We start from the raw sequence: 21,427 nt of genomic DNA on the forward strand, positions 1-21,427 counted from the left end.
CTTATCAAACGTGTGAAGTTTGGGGCAGATCGGACATTGTTTGCCTGAGTTACAGCAACTTCCTGTTTCATGGCGAAACATCGAATTTTGTCAGGCCGCCAGGGACACGCCCTTCGACAAAAACTCAAGATCTTCGCAATTTAGCATTGCAAAGGCCTTATGATAACACTCAGCAAATTCCGATTAAAACTGTAGGAGGGAGTTCATTAAAGTACGAGGCCTGAAAATGGAAAAAACTGCACAAAAATCGTACAGGAATTTCAAAATAACGGACTTCCTGTTGGGTATCGGATTTTGTACCAAGAGACTTTTTTGTAGGTAATGGTGTGTTACATGTGCCACACCCACTTCTGAAACCCATATCAGACGTAAATTTCACCACCTCTGATGCGTGTGCAAAGTTTTGTGAGTTTTTGAGCATGTTTAGGCCCTCAAAAATGCGATTCATTTTGGAGAAGAAGAAGAAACGGAGCAATTCCAATAGGGTCCTCATACCATCGGTGCTCGGGCCCTAAAAAATTAGTTCCTGCTTATATGTATACTCCTCAAAATGTATACATTTATAAACGTCAATATATCCAAGTATATCCACATGTAAACTGTCAATTGTTGGGCTCTTGAAAGGTGAAATTGTAACTGCTACAACTAACTGGCTATGAATGAAATAGCACTGCCATCCACTCATTTTTTGGTTTCAGTCCTGTGTTTTCAACAAAAATTATGTCTTATATCAAATATAAATTGTACCTATAATCAAAATATAGGCTAACAATTGTCTGTTTCAATGTTTCTACAGGTTTCTCAGAGTAGTCCAGAGGAAAGTAATACAGGGCCACCACCCGGACAAAAGAGACCGGCAAGTTACCTAGTTATATGCTGAACCATAACAATAGAAAACATCCTATGGGACAAGCTGTAACCTGTAACAGAATCTGTAACTTAAATGTTGTTTTGCTTTTCAGCAGGCCCAGAGAAATCCCTCTTTCCCAAGCTTCGTGGATAGTAAGTTCAGTTTTATTTAAACACAATTGAATATTGTGACTCAAACCTTCAAAGAAGGTTGAACTGTGCATCTGTTTGTTTGTTGATAATTGGTATAGTATTGATATTAGAGTCAAGTTTAGACTATTTGCTCGAGTTTCAGGTGATTTTTAAGCAGTGTTGGGAAGGTTACTTTGGAAATGTAAGAGGTTACAGATTACAAGTTACCCCATTTAAAATGCAATAAGTAGTGTAACTATTTCAATGACTTTTAATAAAGTAATGTAACCGATTACTTTTTTTTTATTTTGTAATTAAATTACGCTGTTACATGTAACTAGTTTCTCCCCAACACTGTTTATTAGATGTTGTAAATCCATGTTTTTGCATTTGTTTTCAGTCCCTGGTCCATGTGAGCCAGAAGATCTCATCAATGGAATCATCTTTGCCGCAAACTACCTTGGCTGTACCCAAGTGCTCTCCGACAGAAACCCATGTAACCCCCTTTGTAATCGTTAATATTTTTATAAGTTACTGGAATATAATTACACATATTGGATATACACATACACATAATGGATTACAGTTACATTTATTTTGTAATTAAATTACGCTGTTACATGTAACTAGTTTCTCCCCAACACTGTTTATTAGTTGTTGTAAATCCATGTTTTTGCATTTGTTTTCAGTCCCTGGTCCATGTGAGCCAGAAGATCTCATCAATGGAATCATCTTTGCCGCAAACTACCTTGGCTCTACCCAAGTGCTCTCCGACAGAAACCCATCCAAAAGCGTACGCATGAAGCAAGCGCAGGAAGCTGTGGACTGCGTTAAGGTACTTTATAAGATTCTCCACACAAAAATATTTCTGCTGCCTTGGTAAGGCTCTTGTAAATGTTACTTGAAGTGTGCTTCATGGTTTAATATTTTGTGGATATAATGGTGTCAGAAGTTCCCTCTCAGTCCACTAGATGACACTGTAACCTTTGTGAAACCATGTTCTTCAGTCTGTAGAGGGTGAAGCTCAGAGTTTAACAGAGATTGACTTGTTCATCTCAACCAAGGCCATCAAGGTGCTCAATGCTGACACACAGGTAGGTAAATTTAATTTAAGATTGGTAATGATATGTATATATATATATATAGTCTGGTCTAATGGGAATGCAGATTTGAATCCAGCCTGTGCCAATTCTAGGTCTTTCTGTTGCTTTCCACTTCTCTATCCATAAAAAGACAAGAACAGGATTTACATTAAAGAACAAGTTGCAGAATTGTTACTTACAGACTTTTCATTGGCTGACTCCTGATCCTTGTTCACAGGAGACGATGATGGATAACGCCCTCCGCACCATCTCTTACATCGCAGACATCGGTGACGTGGTGGTCCTGATGGCTCGCAGGCGTCTGTCTAACACCTCCTCGCTCGACTGCACAGATTCAGGCCTCAGCACAGAAAGCCGGAAGCAGTACCGCATGATGTGCTACGTCTTTGAGTCAGAGGATGTGAGGCTGGTCTTTGCTAAAAATAATGAATTACGTGAATAATGATTACCATCAATTAACTTTTTTGAGAAAAGATTAAAGCTGAAGTGTTTTTTTTATTTCGAATTAAGATAAGGAATGAAGGTGTTCAGTGAACTTGTATTATTTTTGCAGTTGCAAGTTATTTTGACACAAGTAGCACAGAAATTACACACTTAAGCTTTAATCTAACAATCAAAAACTGCATAATAAATCTTTCCTTGTATCAGTGTTAATTGATACCCTCTAACTAATAAATGTACCCATAATATTAGTCAAGAATCCAGATGGAATATTCTGACTTTCTCCACATTTACTGCACTGAAGAAAAAAATAATAATAATCTGTAGAGTTCTGTGGACTTTATGGATTTGAATTAATAGATTTAGGTATGGAGAGTACCACACGTTTACTGTTAGTCGAAGGAATGATCAAATTAGCCTAAATATTGCATACATAAACATGTAATATTTAATACTGAATAAGCTATATTTAAAATTTAATAAACAAATACTCTTTTTGGTAACTGAAAGCATTATCAAATTAGCCTAAAAATTACTAAAAAAAACATATAATATTTAATGTTCAGTAAGCAATATTTACTATTAATATTTAATAAAAACACTCTTATCGGTAGCTGAAATCATTATCAAATAATGACCTAAATAATTCAAAAACAAATGTATAATATTTAATATTAACATTTAATCAAAAAAATCTTATCAGTAGCTGAAAGCATGAATTAATTAGCCTGAATAATTAATAAACGATCTAATATTTAATAGAAAAGTTTTAACATTAACACTGAAGTATGGTAGCATGTCCAAATAAGATTAAATAATGATAGCAAATATAAATTTAATGTTCAATAAGCAGTAGTTAACACTCATATTTAATAAACAAACACTCTTATTGGTAGCTGAAATGATCAAATTAGCCTAAATAATATACAATAAAATGCAATAAATAAATATTTAACATAAATAGTGTAATAATAATAAACAAACTCTATGCTGAAAGCATTATCAAATTCGATAAAAACTAAGCAAATATATACTATTCAATATCCAATAAGAAATCTTTGCCATCAGTATTTAATAAAGAAACACTGTTTTGGTAGCAGAAAACATTATTATCTTAAATATATAATATTCCATATTCAATGATAAATATTTTACATCAGTATATAATAAACAAACACTATTTTTGGTAGCTGAAATCATCAAATTAGCCCAAATAATGACTAAACAGACATGCATGTGTAACTGTGTGGATCACAGGCAAAGATTCCTTGTGGGTCTGTAGCTCATCAACATCTAGTCAGATTTGTATTTATTCTTCGTTGTGTTCATGTTGTGCTGATTGTGCTTGACTTTTTTCCACCCTCTCGATTCGACTCAAGCACTCTCTCGCTCTGAGATGTCATCAAGTATCCTCCTCTCGCTGAGTGCTTCACCTCCCTCTCCTCCCTCACAGGCCCAGCTCATCGCACAGTCCATCGGTCAGGCGTTCAGCATGGCCTACCAAGAGTTCCTCCGAGACAATGGGATCAATCCCAAGGACCTCAGCCAGAAAGACTACAGCGATATCCTGAGCACGCAGGAGATGTATAATGACGACCTCATCCATTTCTCCAACTCGGAAAACTGTAAAGAGGTGATTTCAGCACTGGAAACTTCAGCATAGCAGCTGTAAATTATAGTCAGTTGTGTTGTGGTGCTCCTCTCTTTTCCAGATCCCATTCTCCCAGTATTTCCTCATGTTTTCCTCTGACTTTCCACTGTCCTGTCTAGTGGTCGACCAGTATGGGTTTATCAGTGCTGATGGTGATAGAATCGAGATAAGGGGGACACATTTTGCTGTCATAAATATAACATATTTAACAGGTTTATAATTTTAATAATTAAATGTATGTATTTATATAAACACACACACTTTATCTATTATATTTATATAATTGTAACTGCATATGTATGTGTGTGTATATATAATATAATTATAGAAATTAGGGATGCACCGGTATCGGGCCGATACTGGTCTCCTGTACTCGTACTCGTTAAAATGCCCCGAAAAAGTGGTATCCCTAATAGAAATAATTTATATTAATAATATGAAATATATGGTAATAATATAATAAATATAAAATAACAGTAAAAATATCAAATGTATATTTTATTTATTATATATGTAATTTGCTATATTTTCTAATTATTAAATATTAAAAATAATATAAATATATTGTATAACTGTATAAATGGTAAATATTCATATATTTATTTTAATAAAAAATTTTATATACAGTATTTCTAAAACATTGATTTTTTTAATATTAATTTAAAATATTGACTTTGTACATTCATTTATTTTTATATGTAATTTTTATATTATTTAATATATGAATATGTAATTATAATAATGATATAACTATTGTAAGAGCCATTTTTGTCTTTACTGTGAATTATGTACGTGTATGCCCAGTAGGGGTCACTCTTGGGTGATTGTTCACAGAATATAGGTGGGAACCTTCCTTCAGGTAACAGGTGTTGCTGGAGGGAAGGTGCACACAGTTTTTTGACCGCTACGCTAGGCTGTTTGTACCACGCTATGCAAGTCGTTGTAAAGGTGAAGGATAGGTGGATATGTTGACTGTTTGTTTGGATTCTTGCCTACATGGAAATGAAGACCAATAACGGTAAAATAAATCTACAACAATGAGCATTTTTACATCTAGTGTGGACATTCCAGTTAATAGTAATCCAAGCGTGCGCGTCCATTTACAAGCACCGTCCAGCATCCCTCAGCTGCTTAAAGTATTAGACTTGGCCGCTTACAACTATATATTAACAATTGAACTGTATTATTTAATTGAATATATATTTGTAATATTAATGTATTTTTATATGTAATTATTTCTAATTATATTATTTTCAATTATTTTATATGAATTATATTAATATATAATTATATTAATTATATAACTATATATATATTAACTGTATAACTATATATTTAATTGAATACATTTTTCAAATTTTTACACACACTGTGTGTATATATATATATATATAATTTTTTTTTTTTTATGTAATATATTATTTTTCATTAGTCACAAATGTATTTTATTTTCACTGTATTTACTAATGCTCTTAAAGATTCATTCAATCATTAATTCAAATATATGAAAACTAAAACGTGCAAAAAGCAAGCTTGGTTATCAGCTGTGGTTGATAATAGTCTCATAATGGCTGAATACCAACTGATTAATTGACTGCAATGAATGCTGGTTAATCACTGCTTCTGCATATGCAGTTGCTTCATGCAACATCATTGTGGCATTAAAATCATACTTACAACAGCAATTAACACCTGTCACCCCATATTCATTTCACAAACTTTTCCGACTTCTCCAAGTTCTTTCTTTACTTTTTAGCCATTAATGGATCCTTCCTCTTTTTGATCATATTTTTGCACTCAGCTTCAGCTAGAGAAGCAGAAGGGCGAGATGCTGGGTGTGGTGATCGTGGAGTCGGGCTGGGGCTCCATCCTGCCCACCGTCATCTTGGCCTGCATGCTGAACAACGGCCCTGCCGCCCGCTCCGGCAAACTCAATGTGGGCGATCAGATCATGGCGGTCAACGACACCAGTCTGGTGGGCCTGCCGCTCGCCACCTGTCAGGGCATCATCAAGGTCTGGACACATCCAAGCATGTATTCAGCACATACGAGTTGCTAAGTGCATTCATTACATATTTTTAGTGCCTATGCGTGTGTGTTTCAGGGCCTGAAGAATCACGTTCAGGTGAAACTAAGTGTAGTGAGTTGCCCACCTGTTACTACTGTCCTCATAAAGAGACCCGACCTGCAATACCAGCTGGGTTTCAGCGTTCAGAACGGCATAGTGAGTGTCAAGAATCAACCAGCACTGAAAAACTGACACGCATCAAATAACAAACATCTAATGCATGACTAAAAGATGTCTTTTTCATTACAATAACTCTGCTCATCTGATCAGCTGATGTGTTAGGGGATTTTTTGATTGTATCATGACTTATTTCAGTCTTATGCTGTCGTCCTGGTGCTGAATTGCAGATCTGTAGTCTGATGCGTGGAGGTATTGCGGAGAGGGGTGGTGTGCGAGTCGGCCACAGAATAATTGAGATAAACGGACAGAGTGTGGTCGCTATGGCGCATGAGAAAATCGTCCACGCCCTTTCAGTGTCTGTAGGAGAGGTATGGCATTATATATATATATATATATATATGTAGTATGTTTTGATGGAATATTAGTAATAGTTCAGTCTCTGGCAGGGGTGTAAAAGTACAGAGACATTATACTTAAGTATAAGTGCTGTGCCAAAATATTCCATTAAAGGCCAAAAAATGTCTTGGCCAAAAAATGTCTTGGTCAAAAACTTACTTGGTTAAATTAAAAAGGTTTCCAAAAAAGGAAAAAAAATGTCTTTAATATTAATACTATATGAATGTATTACAATTTTATATATATATATATATATATAGTATTATATTATAAAAATGATTTCTGAAGGATCATGTGACACTGAAGACTGGAATAATGATGCTGAAAATTCAGCTTTGCATCACAGGAATAAATTACATTTTAAAATATATTTAAATTAAAAAACAAGGCATTTTAAATTGTAATAATATTTCACAATATTTCTGTTTTTACTGTATTTATGATCAAATAATTGCAGCCTTGGTGAGCACAAGACTTCTTTCAAAAACATTTAAAAAATCTTAATTATTCCAAACTTTTCACCACTAATGTGTGTGAGTTTATATAATTAACTTTCAAATTGACTGCCTCTAATTTAACATTCTCAGCTTTTTGTTTTTAATGATGTTTAATTAATCTTCTCTTATACTCACTGGCTACGTTTACATGCAACCAAATAATCCATTTGTAATCAGATTGACGGCTCAATCGGACTGAAAAACCTTCAAACCTTCACCTTAATCGATCCGATTGAGCTCGATCGGAATGAAATTTCGATCGGATTGAAGGGGGTGGTTTATTCCTTCTCTAATACGATTGAGAGTGCATGTAAACACTCGATCGGATTGAACCCCGAAACTGAAAAGCACTGCGCATGTGCAGTGACGCAGAAATAGCGTAATGACGTATGACGTGCGGAATGATTGGCTCTTCCTTTTGAATAAAGTGTTGTATAAATGCGTGTCCTGTCATTATAAAACTCTCCTTTCACTCGGCAACTGTGAAGTGGAGCAGGACAACCTCCCACCAGTCCTTGTTTTGGATTCTCATCCACAGGCAACCAGTTTTGGGTGCGGGGAGGGGCATTTTTACTGCGTGATAAATATGAGCAGCACGGCACAGCGGTTTATATATATATTTATCCATAAATTAATCAATATTAATTCTGCTGTTAAAAACAAATAAAGAGACCGTGTAGGAGAGTGGTTATTATGGGCAAACAGTGAGAAACTCTATATTTGTGCAGTGTGCGCATGTCAAAAAAAATCAATTCCGATTTGAAGCTTGTGACATATAAACACGTACATCAACCCGATCACTTTCTTTAGCGTTCATGCAAACACTACATTCAGATTCATCAGTCGGAATGAATTCAGTCCGATCGAACCAAAAATTGTGCATGTGCATGGGGGGGGAGTGTCAAATGGGCTTTTTATACATGTAATTGTTGAGGGGAGAGTAAAAAGTGTGAGTCAGTGGGAGAATTTAGAGACAAATGTAAATAAATAGAGAATTTATGACAAATGTAACATTTCAAAAAATTAAGATATTGTAAAAAAAATATATAATTTTGAAATACCCAATAAAAAAAATGGAAGCTAATTTATATACAGTATGTATGTGTGTTTTTTTTGCACTCAATTATTTTTATGATGTAATGTATTAATGCCATGAATGCTTTTAAAATGAGGTGTCTTTCTTTTTTTTCAACAGATTAACATGAAAACTATGCCTGCAGTCATGTTCAGGTTGTTAACTGGTCAAGAGACTCCGGCGTACATATAAGGAATCATAAACTGGGACTTTTCCTGCAACAACAACAACAACAAAAAAAAGGTTTACAGCTCCTCCTAAAAAAAGCAGAAAAATATTGAAGAGCTCTGTCTTGCTATAGACTGCATGTAAAGATCATAAGAGTCCAAACATAAACACAAAGAAAACCTAGTCACATAATTACCTGATCAAAGGAGCAATTATACAGATACAGTCTTCCATGCCAGACTTATTAGCTTGTATATATGTTAAATGCCTTTGGTTTGGAGTTCTTAAACTAACCAAATACCAAGTGACTGCACTAAAGCTCACTAAATCAATAAAGTAGGGCATTATCAATAGATTTCATTTTTAACAATACTCGTTTCACAAACTCAAAAATGAACAAATGGACTAAAGCATGCTGAAATCCAAAGATATCTGTTACATTTGCTGAATAGACTGCATTTTAGTTCTTCTGGCTGTCTTCAGTGTCTCTGTGATAAATGGCTACTGTACACTGTGAATGAACCATTTCTGTAGATTACTACTTCAGCATGCTGGATGTGAAGACTGAAAATATATTAATCAGAAAACCTGAGCTTCACTGATGTTTATATGCATGATTTTAATTGATGATTGGATATTATCTCATGAATGAATCCCCATCTGCATCTCAGGCATTACTGATATATGTTTTATTTTGGTATCATTGAGGTAGTATTATTATTTCTGAATTAGATTTTATTTGTATATTTTCTGTTTTAACTTTATTTTTTTTAAGTTTATACAGTTGTAGTTATTTTAGAACTTAAGTTTGAATTTCCATATCTTCATACAACTATTTCATATAACTTCAATTTAAGCTTTTTCATTTAGATTTTATTTCAATTCATATTTATTTCAAGTAATGAAAGTTTTTTTTTTGTTTTTTTTTAGCTAATGATGTGTGTGTGCATATGAATTACTTGTATATTAATTAACTTAGAAGAATTCATAATGAACTTCCATATTCAGATAGCTCACACATTGAAAAAACAATCTATGCAGACTATATTTTAAATGTAACAAATTATGCTCATGTGGATATGAATTCAATCTTGGTATTGCCAAATGTTATCTCATTTGACTAAAAAGAACTGTAACAGAAATAATGAAAATAGACACATTGTAGAATTTGTATTTTATTTTTTGTGTTATGTACATATATATATGAATATGCCGTTTGTATGGAACAGTTGGATCAGTAACAATTCTATGTACAGATGCTCCCAGCAATTCAGTCTGTAAGTTTTCAAGTAGTCGTTTTTCAAACCGCCCGTCAAAGTCTCTGTGAAAAATAGACAGAAGGGAGAAAAAACTATTAATCAAACAGCAAAAACTGTGAATTTTAAAACAATTAATGGCACAATTTTGGTGTAAATAGTCATATGCTTTTATTGCATGGAAAAGAGCAGCATGGAAATTCTTCAAAACATTTCCTTTTGTGTTCCATGGAAGAAAGAAACTCATACAGGTTTGGAACAACATGATGGTGAGTAAATGACCAAATCTTTTTTTCTGTTCTGATAATGTTAATGTAAATGCATTTATTTGTGCTTTGAAACATACTGTTAATGTAGTGATCTGCTGAGACATGGAGCCATTCCCTGTCTGTGTGTTGTCATCATAGATCACTCCCTCTAGAAAGCCTGAGTTGAGGTAGCCTTCACCAGTATGGCATTCATCATCCTCATTGTCCACGCCCACACTGAATACCTCCCTCATCCTCGCAGGAAACAGACAGTCCAGTAGCACCACCACCAAACCAATCACAGCGCACAGCAAACCTGAAAATAATCACCAAACACAAAAAAAAAGATTCTTCATTGGCATTGATGGTTCCATGAAGAGCACAACCATTGCACAAAAGGTTCTTTATAGTGGAAGAAGGTTCTTCAGATTACGTTCTTCACAAAATGGTTCTTTGAAGAACTGATCACTGAAAGGTTCTTTGGGGAATTTAAAAGTGGTTCTATGACATCACTGAGAAAACCACCTTCTGGAACTTTTATTTTTAAAAATGTGGAATATACCAACTCTTAAAATAAAGGTTCCAAAATGGGGTTTTTAAAGGGATCCAACAGAAGAACCATTTTGGGTTCCCGAAAGAACCTTGCCGTGAACAGTTCTTAAAAGAACCATTTTACTTTGTGTGAAGAACGTTTTAATAATCTAAAGAACCTTTTTTCCAATATGAAGAATCTTCTGTGGAATTGAAAGCTTCCTTGGATGTTAAAGGTTCTTCATGGAACCTCAGATGCCAGTAAAGAACCTTTATTTTTCAAAGTATAAAAAGGCTCCTCAGACTGCAAATAAAAATGGTTCTTTAGACCTGTTTACCTAATATGGTTCGCCAAAAGTATTGGCACCTCAGATTACATCTATATCATTTTATATCGTATTTTCTTTGTTTTCCAAGTCAAAAACATTTGAGAGTGGTGCGCTTTCCCATAAGAAGTATTTACCTGTAGCCAAAGCGATCCAGAAGGAATGGCTGTAATCTGTCCTTAAGGACTCTGCACCTACACTGAAGTCACATGGGGTCACATTGAATATAGTTGAGAAGGAAGCCATGGAGAAGAAGATGAAAGCGGCCGTGGCTATCATCATGTACCCGGCGTAGAGGATGACAGGCATTGAGAAGAGGATATTGGCCACGAGCCAGCAGCAAAAAGCCGTCCTGTGGGAGAAAGCCATTCTGTACTTTAGCTTGTTTGCATTTGTTGAATAGAATGGAGTTTCTTTACACTACAGTAAGACATTGGTGGTGTCTGTGTGTTGGTTTACCACAGATTGGCTGAGGCGAAGCGGCCCGAGTATCTGTACTGGTAGATGAGGCCGCAGGCGCTGTTGCGAGTGAACTTCTCTGCGATGTAAAGGATGGGGTTGGGAAGACCTCGCTCCAGCGCGTCGCCGTACTGCTCATCCACACTGCTCGACCACCTGAAGATCTCGTTGTAGTCAATGGTCTCATTTATCTGCGATACTGGTTTGCCTGTTGGAACGGATATTGAAAGAACCCATGAAACCTGAATTGGAGTCATAATCTTCTTGAAAAGTGGACCATAAATATTGACGACTCGTATGGTTTACCTTTAAGTGTGATGTTTATGCCATACAGCCCCACATGAAGTCCCACCTCAGCAGACACCACAGCGTTACTGAAGGATTTGTAGGTGGCGTTGGCCTTCACGCTGGCTTCAGCCCAGTCTCCAGTAAAATTCAATGCTGGAGTGGACAAAAAAAGTCAGGAAATGAAAATGTAGGCTGTTACACAATTTCAGCAGCTCTTATGTAATGACACAAGATAACTGGACTTAAAATGATATTTATTTCTATTGTTCCAGTTAAATTTTTAGACTCTTACTCACACTTTTATGACTGTATGAATGCTATTGCATTACATAACAAATATGTCAAATCAAACCAATTAAATTTAATGAAAGACACTCACTGGTAATCACCTTGACCTTGGTTAAATGTCATTGGAGAAATTAGAGAAAAACTCAAGCAGCGTTTGTTGTCTAATGCAATGATATTCATGCATTTTAAATTCATGTTAAATAGGAACATATTTTTGAGGCCAATATAAACATATCTAGCAACAAACAAGATTTCCAGATTAACTTACTTATTGAAAAATACTGGAAATACTCACCTACTAAAACAACTCCAATAAATAAACTAATGATTATCCTGAACATCCAGAACAGTCTCTGAAAAATAGGGCATTTTATTTTAATATTTTTCTCTCCCTTTTTTTTACACAATCTTTCAAATGTTTCTACATCTTTGACTGAAGAGCTGATGTAAAAGACTTCACATTATGTTTGTAAATCAACAAGGGCACAGAAATGTCAACAAAACTGACAAAAATACCCCATATATGTAATTTTAGTTTAAATGGTGTTACTGTACAGACCTTGAGATTTTTTAAAATGAGCACAGAAACGTCATCTATTTCCCTCAAAAATTCACATATTTGTAAAAATAGGGGGAAAATAGAAATAAATAGGCCTGTATGAAATAGCTACTGTGCTTGACAACTCAATTCAAGGTACAACGAATCACCTTTCACCTGATGGTTACACAATTTGAGACATTTTTGATGGCATTAAAGTTTTCCAAACTATATGAAACCATTTGAACAACAATTAGGTTTCTAAGAACTTGGCACGTATTTTAAACTATAATTTTTTTTAAAAAGCTCTCACCCTTCGATCATCTCACATATCCTTTTTTATCATTGATCCTTATTAAAGTTGTAGATAAGGAAAAAGCGTTCTAGACAAACTGATCTAACTCACTCACCGATTTGCCACGTATTCCCGGTAGAATGAGGAGGAAGCTGACAGCCAGAACCGAGAAAACCAGGATCACGACCAGCAGGCTGATGTCGAAGATGAACGGGCTCCTTTGTAGCGAGTAAAACGGGTAAATGCCATCGTAGAAAGTCATCTTCCCTCCACAGGCGAGAACTAAAGCTGAAAGCAGGACAGTGTTGGCCAGAGGCTCAGTTACCTGAAGATTGCAGATAACAGTCTAGTGTGCGAATTATACAGTGACTTTGAAATTTTAGGGCCCTTATAAGTGCTTCTAGCGAAACCCATATTCGAGCGGATTTTTGGCCGCCAGTAGAAAATGTTGCGACCGTCAACTTTCTTAGACATTTTTTTTTTGTGAGATGTGAAACTGTAAGAACAGGCTAAATAATGACAAGTTTTATGTTTTGTTGAACTATCGCCCATGCTTGAGAAACATGTCTTTTGCGAGCGACTATTTAGCGCCAAGTGAAATTCGCGCTCTAACTTTAGCGGTAAAAACGTTCATCCCCGTTTAAACAAAAGCTTGTAGTTAAAAAATATATATATATGTTTCCTTCATTACGCAAACAACCCCCATAATTCAGCCATCTCTCTCACTTCAGATCCGTCTTTAAAATCTATAAAAATTACTTAAAATACATCTACAACACAGAAAGCGCTACTCATAGAGCAGCCCGTTATAATGCAAATGATCCCGCTCAGGTAACCGGTCCAGGTAAGCGCACCTTGAGGTGATTGTTAACGTGAATGAGGATACTTTGATAACCGTAAATCAAAGAACATTGCATCTTCATTTAAAGTCTGACAGAACTGGATGTTACTTAATAGACATTTAGAAATTCCTACCCAACGACAATGCCGCATTGCAACTCACCTGTGGACGCAACGAGAGCCGCAAAACAACACGGAAAAATATGTGTCCTGAAAATAAGATGATCCTCTCGGCGCTCATCTTTTAAAGGATCGCACTTCCTAATAACAGCTTTGGTTTGCATTGATTGGTATTCCCAAAGAAAGGTGTCAACCGCTCATGACCAGACCAGCCCTTCAACATAAACTCAGTGTGAAACAGACAGGTGTGGATGTGGGTCGGACTCTCATTCCGTCACTGACTCTTCCTTTTACTTTCGCTGCCATCCGATCTATTCGCGGACAGGTGAGGTCTGCTATTCTGTAGACAGGCGTGACTGTATTTTCATTTTAATTGCCTTAATGTTTGCTCTAAATTTACCGATTGGTCAGTCTTAACGGCAAGACAGGTGTGAATACACCCTTTAGGAGAGTTGTGTCTGCTTGTACACACAGCAGTTTTCTCTAGTCTGAAGTGAAGTGCTCTCGTGTGAAGAGGTGTTTCATTGGTTTGGAAGAATGGGTTTATGTGAGGTAATCTGGAGAACTTTAACTGCACTGTCTGTTCTTTGTCCAGCTATTGGTGAGTAGAAGTCTGTCTATATCTACACTGAAAAAAAAAATGTTTCACTCAAAAATTGCTAGCAAATTAACAAATAATTACAAAGAAATGGCCATTTACGTTGAGCTTAGTGAAATTTTGATGTAAAAATACTAAAATAGTACATTCTTGTGGAACTTACTCTAATAATCTTTGTTTTATTTACAACTTTGAAAAATAATTTACTATCTATCTATCTGTCTTTCTATCTATCTATCTATCTATCTGTCTGTCTTTCTATCTATCTATCTATCTATCTATCTGTCTGTCTTTCTATCTGTCTATCTATCTATCTATCTATCTATCTATCTATCTATCTATCTTTCTATCTGTCTTTCTATCTATCTATCTATCTATCTATCTATCTGTCTTTCTATCTATCTATCTATCTCTGTCTTTCTATCTGTCTATCTATCTATCTATCTATCTATCTATCTATCTATCTATCTTTCTATCTGTCTTTCTATCTATCTATCTATCTATCTATCTATCTGTCTTTCTATCTATCTATCTATCTATCTATCTGTCTGTCTTTCTATCTGTCTATCTATCTATCTATCTATCTATCTATCTATCTATCTATCTATCTATCTGTCTTTCTATCTATCTATCTATCTATCTATCTATCTGTTGCATTTTGAAATGATAAAAAATACTATAATTTTTATTATTTTTCAGTTTAACTGTCCTCTCAAATTTTTTATGCAGTTTTAATCAGAAAAAAATGACAGTATTTTCTATATGGTCTCAGATTTTTGAACCTCACTTTGTGCATATATGAAAAAACATGAATTTCCAGCTTTTTGTATACCTAATATGAGTTAATGTTATTCATGAAAGTTACTGTGAAGTATTTCAATAAACTGTACTTCAATCAAGGTTATTCAAAAATATTTCGCTCTATTTTGCAATAAAACAGTATTGTAACAAAAAGTCTCATTGTCACAAAATAGCTTTTTTTTCTTTAATCTTGAATATTTATTTATTTTACACCATAACTATTCTTGTATTTAATTTTTTGAGGGACGTTTTATGATGTAAATTAGATTTTGAATTCTAGAACTTTATTTTAAGAACAGCTTGAATGTGCATGGAATAAATGAATAGGTCATTAACTAACATTATATGATGATTCACATTTATTATAGTGTTGCAAAACTCCCTTTGATCTTGAACCAAACAGGTGCCAATTCTGCCATTGCTTGGGAAGTTCAAAGGTATGATGGGTGGTACAATAATTTGGCAGATCACAATCGAGGGGCTACAGGTGACTGAATTCATACTTCTTTTAGGCTTTTTACAAAAAAAAAAAAAAAAAAAAAATTTTTTCATCAGGATGTTCTCCCCACAGGTGCAGCACTGGTCCGTCTCTTTCCGGCACAGTACACGGATGGTGTTTATCTGCCCCGACAGGAACCACACCTGCCCAACCCCCGCCAGATAAGCAACATAGCCATGAGTGGCCAATCCGGACTCTTGTCCTACAGGAACAGAAGCGTTCTCTCTGTAGCCTTCGGTGAGTGACGCTTTTATTTAAACATGGCGCAACCTGTTGATTGAAGAGCCAGCCCTTTAATTATAGTTTCACATTTTTAATAAAGGCATCCTGAGTGTAATTTACCTTAAAGGGATAGCTCATCCAATTAAAATAAAAATTGTACTATTTATTCACCCTCATGCTGTTCCAGTCCTTTCTTTCATGGTACAAAAACCAAGAAATTGCTAGTAACTCTTTTCCATGCAATTGCAATGCATAGGGACTGGAACATTCAAGCTTCAAAACAGATGCAAAAGCACTATAAAATGACTCTTTCACTGTATTATTATCTTATGGGTTCAGTCAGACTGTTATAAGTCCACCCTGGTTCTCCTAAGTGTGTTTATAAGGAAGCATTCATCCTTTTAGATTAGATTAGATTAGATAAACCTTTATTCGTCCCACAATAGGGAAGTTTCCATGTTACAGCAGCGAAGAAAAAGTGCAAATAAGCAAAGACTGAAAAAAGGAATCATTCATCCTTTTGAGTCAGATATTTCAGTTAAATGTTACGAAAATGATTCGTTCACAAAATGGACTGAATCAGTCAAGTGGAATAGCATGTATTTTTGAATATGATTGAGAAAATAGTTAGATTCAAGTGTTTACTTGCTTTATTTCCTTTTGATTGGATTATTTCAGGTTTACATCACCTCTTTCAATCTAATTGAAATTTCATTTGGCTCAAGCTCAACTGGATCGATTGAGCAGTTTCATTGTCAAGTCTTTTCAGTCTGACTGAGGTATCAGTCCATCAATAAACAGATTATTTGGCTGCTTGTAAATGTAGCTAGTGATTGCAGAGGTTCACAAGTTAAAAGTTTACCCAAAAATGAAAATGTGCTGTTAATTTACTCACCCTCAGGCCTTCCAAGATATAGGTGAATTTTTTCCTTGAGTAGAACAGTGAAGAAGATTTTTAGCTGAAACCGTGGCCCTTGGTGATTGATGAAGTGATGTCAGTGGCTACCATCATTTGGAGAGTCAAAAACGCATATCAGGGAACCCAAAATTAATACCCGTGGCTCCTGATGATATATTGAGGTCTTATGAAGTGAAGCGATCAGTCTGTGCAAGAAACTGAACATTATTTATTACCTGTAATCAACAGCCTCAGGCAAACAGGGAAATCTGATTGTTTTCTGCGAACTGGTTCTTTCAGACAGTTGGTTTCAGTTAACTGGTTCAAATAACTGATTATTCATCACGCAATGATGTAATGTAAGCACAAATATATTATTAAAGCACCCAAGAATGAAGTGAAACATGGATGTTTTACATGTCTAAAGCATATAAAGTAAATAAAATAGTCTTCTTCAGCTCACCTTTTTACATAAGCAATGAGAAAACCATAAAAACGTTCATTCAAGTGTTTGGTTCTCGCATTCGCGTATCACCGGCTCATCAGTCTCCAGCCGTAACTGTTTCCTCAGTTCAGTGACTGTGGTAGTAACTGGAGTGCTGAATGATTTGGGAAAACCAGCATGAGTGCTTCACTGAAACCTGGCAGAGTGAAGCCATTCCGGACAACGCGCTTCATCTGCCGGGCTACCAGCTGTTCAGAGCGGATCGCATCGCGGAGTTAACGGGGAAAACCAGAGGAGGTGGATTGTGTTTCTACATCAACGAACGTTGGTGTTCAGATGTAACAACGCTGAAAAAGGTATGCTGTCCTAATTTAGAGGCACTCATCATAAACTGTAAACCTTTCTACTCGCCGCGGGAGTTTTCCTCTTTCATTCTCGTGAATGTGTACGTGCCCCCGGACGCGTGCGTGAGCGCCGCGATGCAACAGCTGGCCGAACAAATAACTGAAATGGAGCAAAGGTACCCAGACTCTATTTTAATCATTCTTGGAGATTTTAACAAATCAAATCTCTCCCGTGAACTGCCAAAATACAAGCAGCACATTACGTGTCCCACCAGAGACAGCACTATTTTGGATCACTGTTACACAGCAATAAAGGATGCATATCACTCTGTCCCACGAGCAGCTTTGGGGCTCTCTGATCACTGTTTGGTTCATCTAATACCGACCTACAGGCAGAAACTGAAATCAGCTAAACCTGTATTAAGGACTGTAAAAAGATGGACTAATGAAGCAGAGCAGGATTTACAAGCTTGTTTTGACCTCACTGATTGGAGCATCTTTGAAGCTGCAGCCACCGATCTGGACGAGCTCACAGAGACTGTAACTTCATATATCAGTTTCTGTGAAGATATGTGCATTCCTACCAGGACATTCTTATCATTTAATAATGATAAACCGTGGTTTACTGGGAAACTCAAACAGCTTCGTCACGCCAAAGAGGATGCTTACAGAAGTGGGGATAAAATCTTGTATAACCCTGTCATCAAGTCAAATTCCTTGTGTGTGTAAACATACTTGGTAATAAAGCTCTTCTGATTCTGATTCTGATTCTGATTCTGATGACAGGATGAGATACGCTGGTATTTTGGCTCATTTCAAGTCGGAGTGACTGTCAGGCGTTTGAAAGTGAGTCTTGATTAACTGCTTGAGCTGCGAATCAACGTAATCAGATTCGCACGTAATCAGCCTTGTTTACGTTCAGTAGAAAGTATAATAAAGTAAAGTAAACAACGCTCATTACGTTGATTACATGGGTACTCTCCAAAATGGCGGAAGACGGTAACTCGGGTAGAAGAACTGCTGAATAAATTATGTTATTATTGTTTTCTTTGCGCACAAAAAGCATTCTCGTAGCTTCGTAAAATTACGGTTGAACCCCTGATGTCACATGGACTGTTTTACCGATGTCCTTGCTACGTTTCTGGACCTGGGAACAGTGCAGTTGCATTGCTGTATACGGAGAGTCAGAAAGCTCTCGAATTAATCAAAAATATCTTCATTTGTGCTCCGAAGATGAACGAAGGTCTTACGGGTTTGGAACGACATGAGGGTGAGTAATTAATGACAGAATTTTCATTTTTGGGTGAACTAACCCTTTAAGAATTTAAAGTTTTAGAGTTCTTCAAGGATTTCAGTAGATATTTTCCTGATATTGTCTCCTTTTTGTAAAAGATCAAGGAGAATTTGATTCCTCATGATGGCCACTTTAACACATGCTCGTTATTACTGCATTAGGTTATCATGTGTGGTCCGAGATCTCAGAATCCCGAAGACCTGGTTGCCCACCTGAGTTCCTGCATATTAAAGTCCAAAAAGAAGATCCTGTCTTTGGCTCTAACTCTTCGCAACCGGTCCTGCTCCAGTTCCAGAGAGCAGAGTGGGATCTGAGCACAGGCAATAGTCCCAACAATCCTCGCACACAGGTGTGTATGTAGACACAATAGATTGTATGGGATTTAGAATGGATCTGCTGAGTTTTTGATTTACGCATAATTCATTTCAGGTGAATCACGTGACAGCATGGATAGATGGCAGCTCCATCTATGGATCGTCCAGCTCATGGTGTGATGCCTTGAGAGTGTTTTCCAGAGGACTGCTGGCATCAGGCTCCTCACAGGACATGCCCCGGCGCAGCAGCAGCGGTTACCTCATGTGGAGCGCACCGGACCCCAGCACCAGCCCCGGCTCTCAGGAGCTCTATGGTAACATATGGAGCTGCTACTTTAAGTTGTAGTACATTTCTTTATTTATGACCACACGGGCAGAAGTCACATGGCTATTCAAGGAATTTTTGTCTGGTAGGACTTGGAATATTTTGCATTCATACTTTCTTGCAACATCTCTTACAAAATTATACCATGGTATCCATAGATTCCTTCAAAGTACTATAGTAACTGCAATTATTTACCTGCTATAAAATCATAAATTAATATAAGACCCTCTGCAAACACTGAGAAGCTTTCAGAATTTTTGTCATTCATTCATTTGTTTGTTTCTTTGTTGGTTTTTTTGTTTATGGATAAATAAGTACTTTTTTATTTTCTTAATGGATAACTATTTTATTAGTTTGTTTGTTTGTCTGTTACCCATTTTTACATTTATTTAGTTTTGGACAAATACATAATACATGTATTATATGTATAAATAAATAAATAGACTTATTTATAAATAATAGTTTGGTTTTATTATAATAATAATAATAATTATTATTATTATTATTTATTTATGGATGAATATATAAATAATACATAAATGGGAAAAATAAACACATACTAATAAATAAACAAATAAATTAATTATTAATGAATGAAATAATAATAATAATAATAATAATAATAATAATAATAATAATAATAATAATAATAATAATAATAATAATAATAAATAAATAAAGTAATAAATAAAGTAATAAATAAATTATAAAAATTAAAAATCATTATAAAAATAATAAATTATAATAAATAAATAAATGTTGGAATAATTAAATAAATACTAGAGTGGTATTGTTGCAACTGTGACTATAGTAATTATCATATTTTAGCGGTCACTATGGTTACCATGGTACATTTTTGTAAGGGATTCAGGTAACATTTTAAGTCTTTTTGCTCGTAATTTAATCTGTCACCAGGTTCTTTTGCATGAGCATGTGTCTGCTAAAACCCATAACAATGTGCGGCTGGTATGTTGCTGTAAAAAAAATTACACCAAACACCAAAATGAGGTATGGTACGTAAAATACTCTAAATAAACCACAGCTTTTGTTTAAAGGGGTCATATGATGCTGCTAAAAAGAACATTGTTTTGTATGTGACTCCAATAGACCATCGTTTTTTGAAAATAATCTTCAATCTATGTACATTTACCTCTTGTAAATGGCTCCATACACTCTTAAAAATAAAGGTGCTTCAAAAGGTTCTTCACAGCGATGCCATAGAAGAACCATTTTTGGTTCCACAAAGAACCATTCAGTCAAAGGTTCTTTAAAGAACCATCTCTTTCTTACCTTTTTATAATCTGAAGAACCTTATTTCACCACAAAGAACCTTTTGTGAAACAGAAAGGTTCTTCAGATATTAAAGGTTCTTTATGGAACCATTTAGACAAAAAAGGTTCTTCTATGGCATCGTGAAGCACCTTTAATTTTAAGAGTGTAGCTAGCAAAACATTAAGCAATAAAGTACAAGCGAACATGATACAGATCGGAGTAACTTTTCACTTTGCGTGGGTTTCGTACGGGTTTTGCATGCAAAGGGCTTATGGAAATGTTGCAAGTTGTGGTTTTCAGCTGCTGGTTTTGTGTATTCTCAGAGTTCGGGAATGCCTGGGCCAATGAGAACATCTTTACGGTCACTGAGGGAATTATTTGGTTTCGTTACCACAATTACCTGGCCTCCAAACTGCATAAGGAACACCCCTCTTGGTCAGACGAAGAGCTTTTCCAAAATGCCCGAAAGAGGGTTATTGCCACATTTCAGGTAAAGCAGATCCTCTATTACTGACTCACTTTATGTAACAGGTGCCAATTTGGAGGGGTGTGATGCAGTATCCTTAACTTAATATCTCCTTTGAACACATCTTTTCTCAGAATCTAGCGTTCTATGAGTGGCTGCCGGCCTATCTGGGAATACCAGTGACTTCCTATCCAGGTGAGATTTCTGTGTGTGTGTGTGTGTGTGTGTGTGTGTGTGTGTGTGTGTGTGTGTGTGTGTGT

General features: G+C 35.7%; 3 protein-coding genes across 3 annotated transcripts in view; 2 read left to right on the forward strand and 1 right to left on the reverse strand.

Moving 5' to 3' along the window:
* LOC107712513 (amyloid beta A4 precursor protein-binding family A member 2-like) overlaps positions 1-9,165 on the forward strand; it is a 28,836-nt gene extending 19,671 nt beyond the window's left edge. Inside the window, exons 4-13 of the mRNA XM_016517788.1 lie at positions 797-856; positions 963-1,002; positions 1,671-1,816; positions 1,989-2,075; positions 2,302-2,484; positions 3,979-4,158; positions 5,978-6,190; positions 6,281-6,400; positions 6,592-6,732; positions 8,453-9,165. Coding sequence (XP_016373274.1) covers positions 797-856; positions 963-1,002; positions 1,671-1,816; positions 1,989-2,075; positions 2,302-2,484; positions 3,979-4,158; positions 5,978-6,190; positions 6,281-6,400; positions 6,592-6,732; positions 8,453-8,524 — 1,242 coding nt within the window. The 3' untranslated portion in view covers positions 8,525-9,165. The remainder of the gene's footprint in view (positions 1-796; positions 857-962; positions 1,003-1,670; positions 1,817-1,988; positions 2,076-2,301; positions 2,485-3,978; positions 4,159-5,977; positions 6,191-6,280; positions 6,401-6,591; positions 6,733-8,452) is intronic.
* An 892-nt stretch (positions 9,166-10,057) lies between these two features.
* LOC107712514 (dual oxidase maturation factor 1-like) lies at positions 10,058-14,272 on the reverse strand (the record flags this gene model as incomplete). The annotated part of the gene is made up of 7 exons (XM_016517789.1): positions 13,733-14,272; positions 12,845-13,017; positions 12,192-12,249; positions 11,627-11,761; positions 11,321-11,528; positions 10,999-11,213; positions 10,058-10,320 (listed from the first exon to the last, which is right to left on the reverse strand). Coding segments are annotated over exons 1-7 (1,173 nt in total), but the record flags the coding sequence as incomplete, so codon positions are not given.
* A 1,129-nt stretch (positions 14,273-15,401) lies between these two features.
* LOC107712499 (dual oxidase 1-like) overlaps positions 15,402-21,427 on the forward strand; it is a 21,654-nt gene continuing 15,628 nt past the window's right edge. Inside the window, exons 1-6 of the mRNA XM_016517769.1 lie at positions 15,402-15,575; positions 15,660-15,824; positions 18,952-19,139; positions 19,220-19,418; positions 21,025-21,191; positions 21,302-21,362. Of these exons, the coding sequence (XP_016373255.1) occupies positions 15,434-15,575; positions 15,660-15,824; positions 18,952-19,139; positions 19,220-19,418; positions 21,025-21,191; positions 21,302-21,362 (922 nt within the window). The 5' untranslated portion in view covers positions 15,402-15,433. The remainder of the gene's footprint in view (positions 15,576-15,659; positions 15,825-18,951; positions 19,140-19,219; positions 19,419-21,024; positions 21,192-21,301; positions 21,363-21,427) is intronic.

Source organism: Sinocyclocheilus rhinocerous, unplaced genomic scaffold (assembly GCF_001515625.1).
Source record: "Sinocyclocheilus rhinocerous isolate Xijiao unplaced genomic scaffold, SAMN03320098_v1.1 scaffold1259, whole genome shotgun sequence".
Taxonomy (NCBI): Eukaryota; Metazoa; Chordata; class Actinopteri; order Cypriniformes; family Cyprinidae; genus Sinocyclocheilus; species Sinocyclocheilus rhinocerous.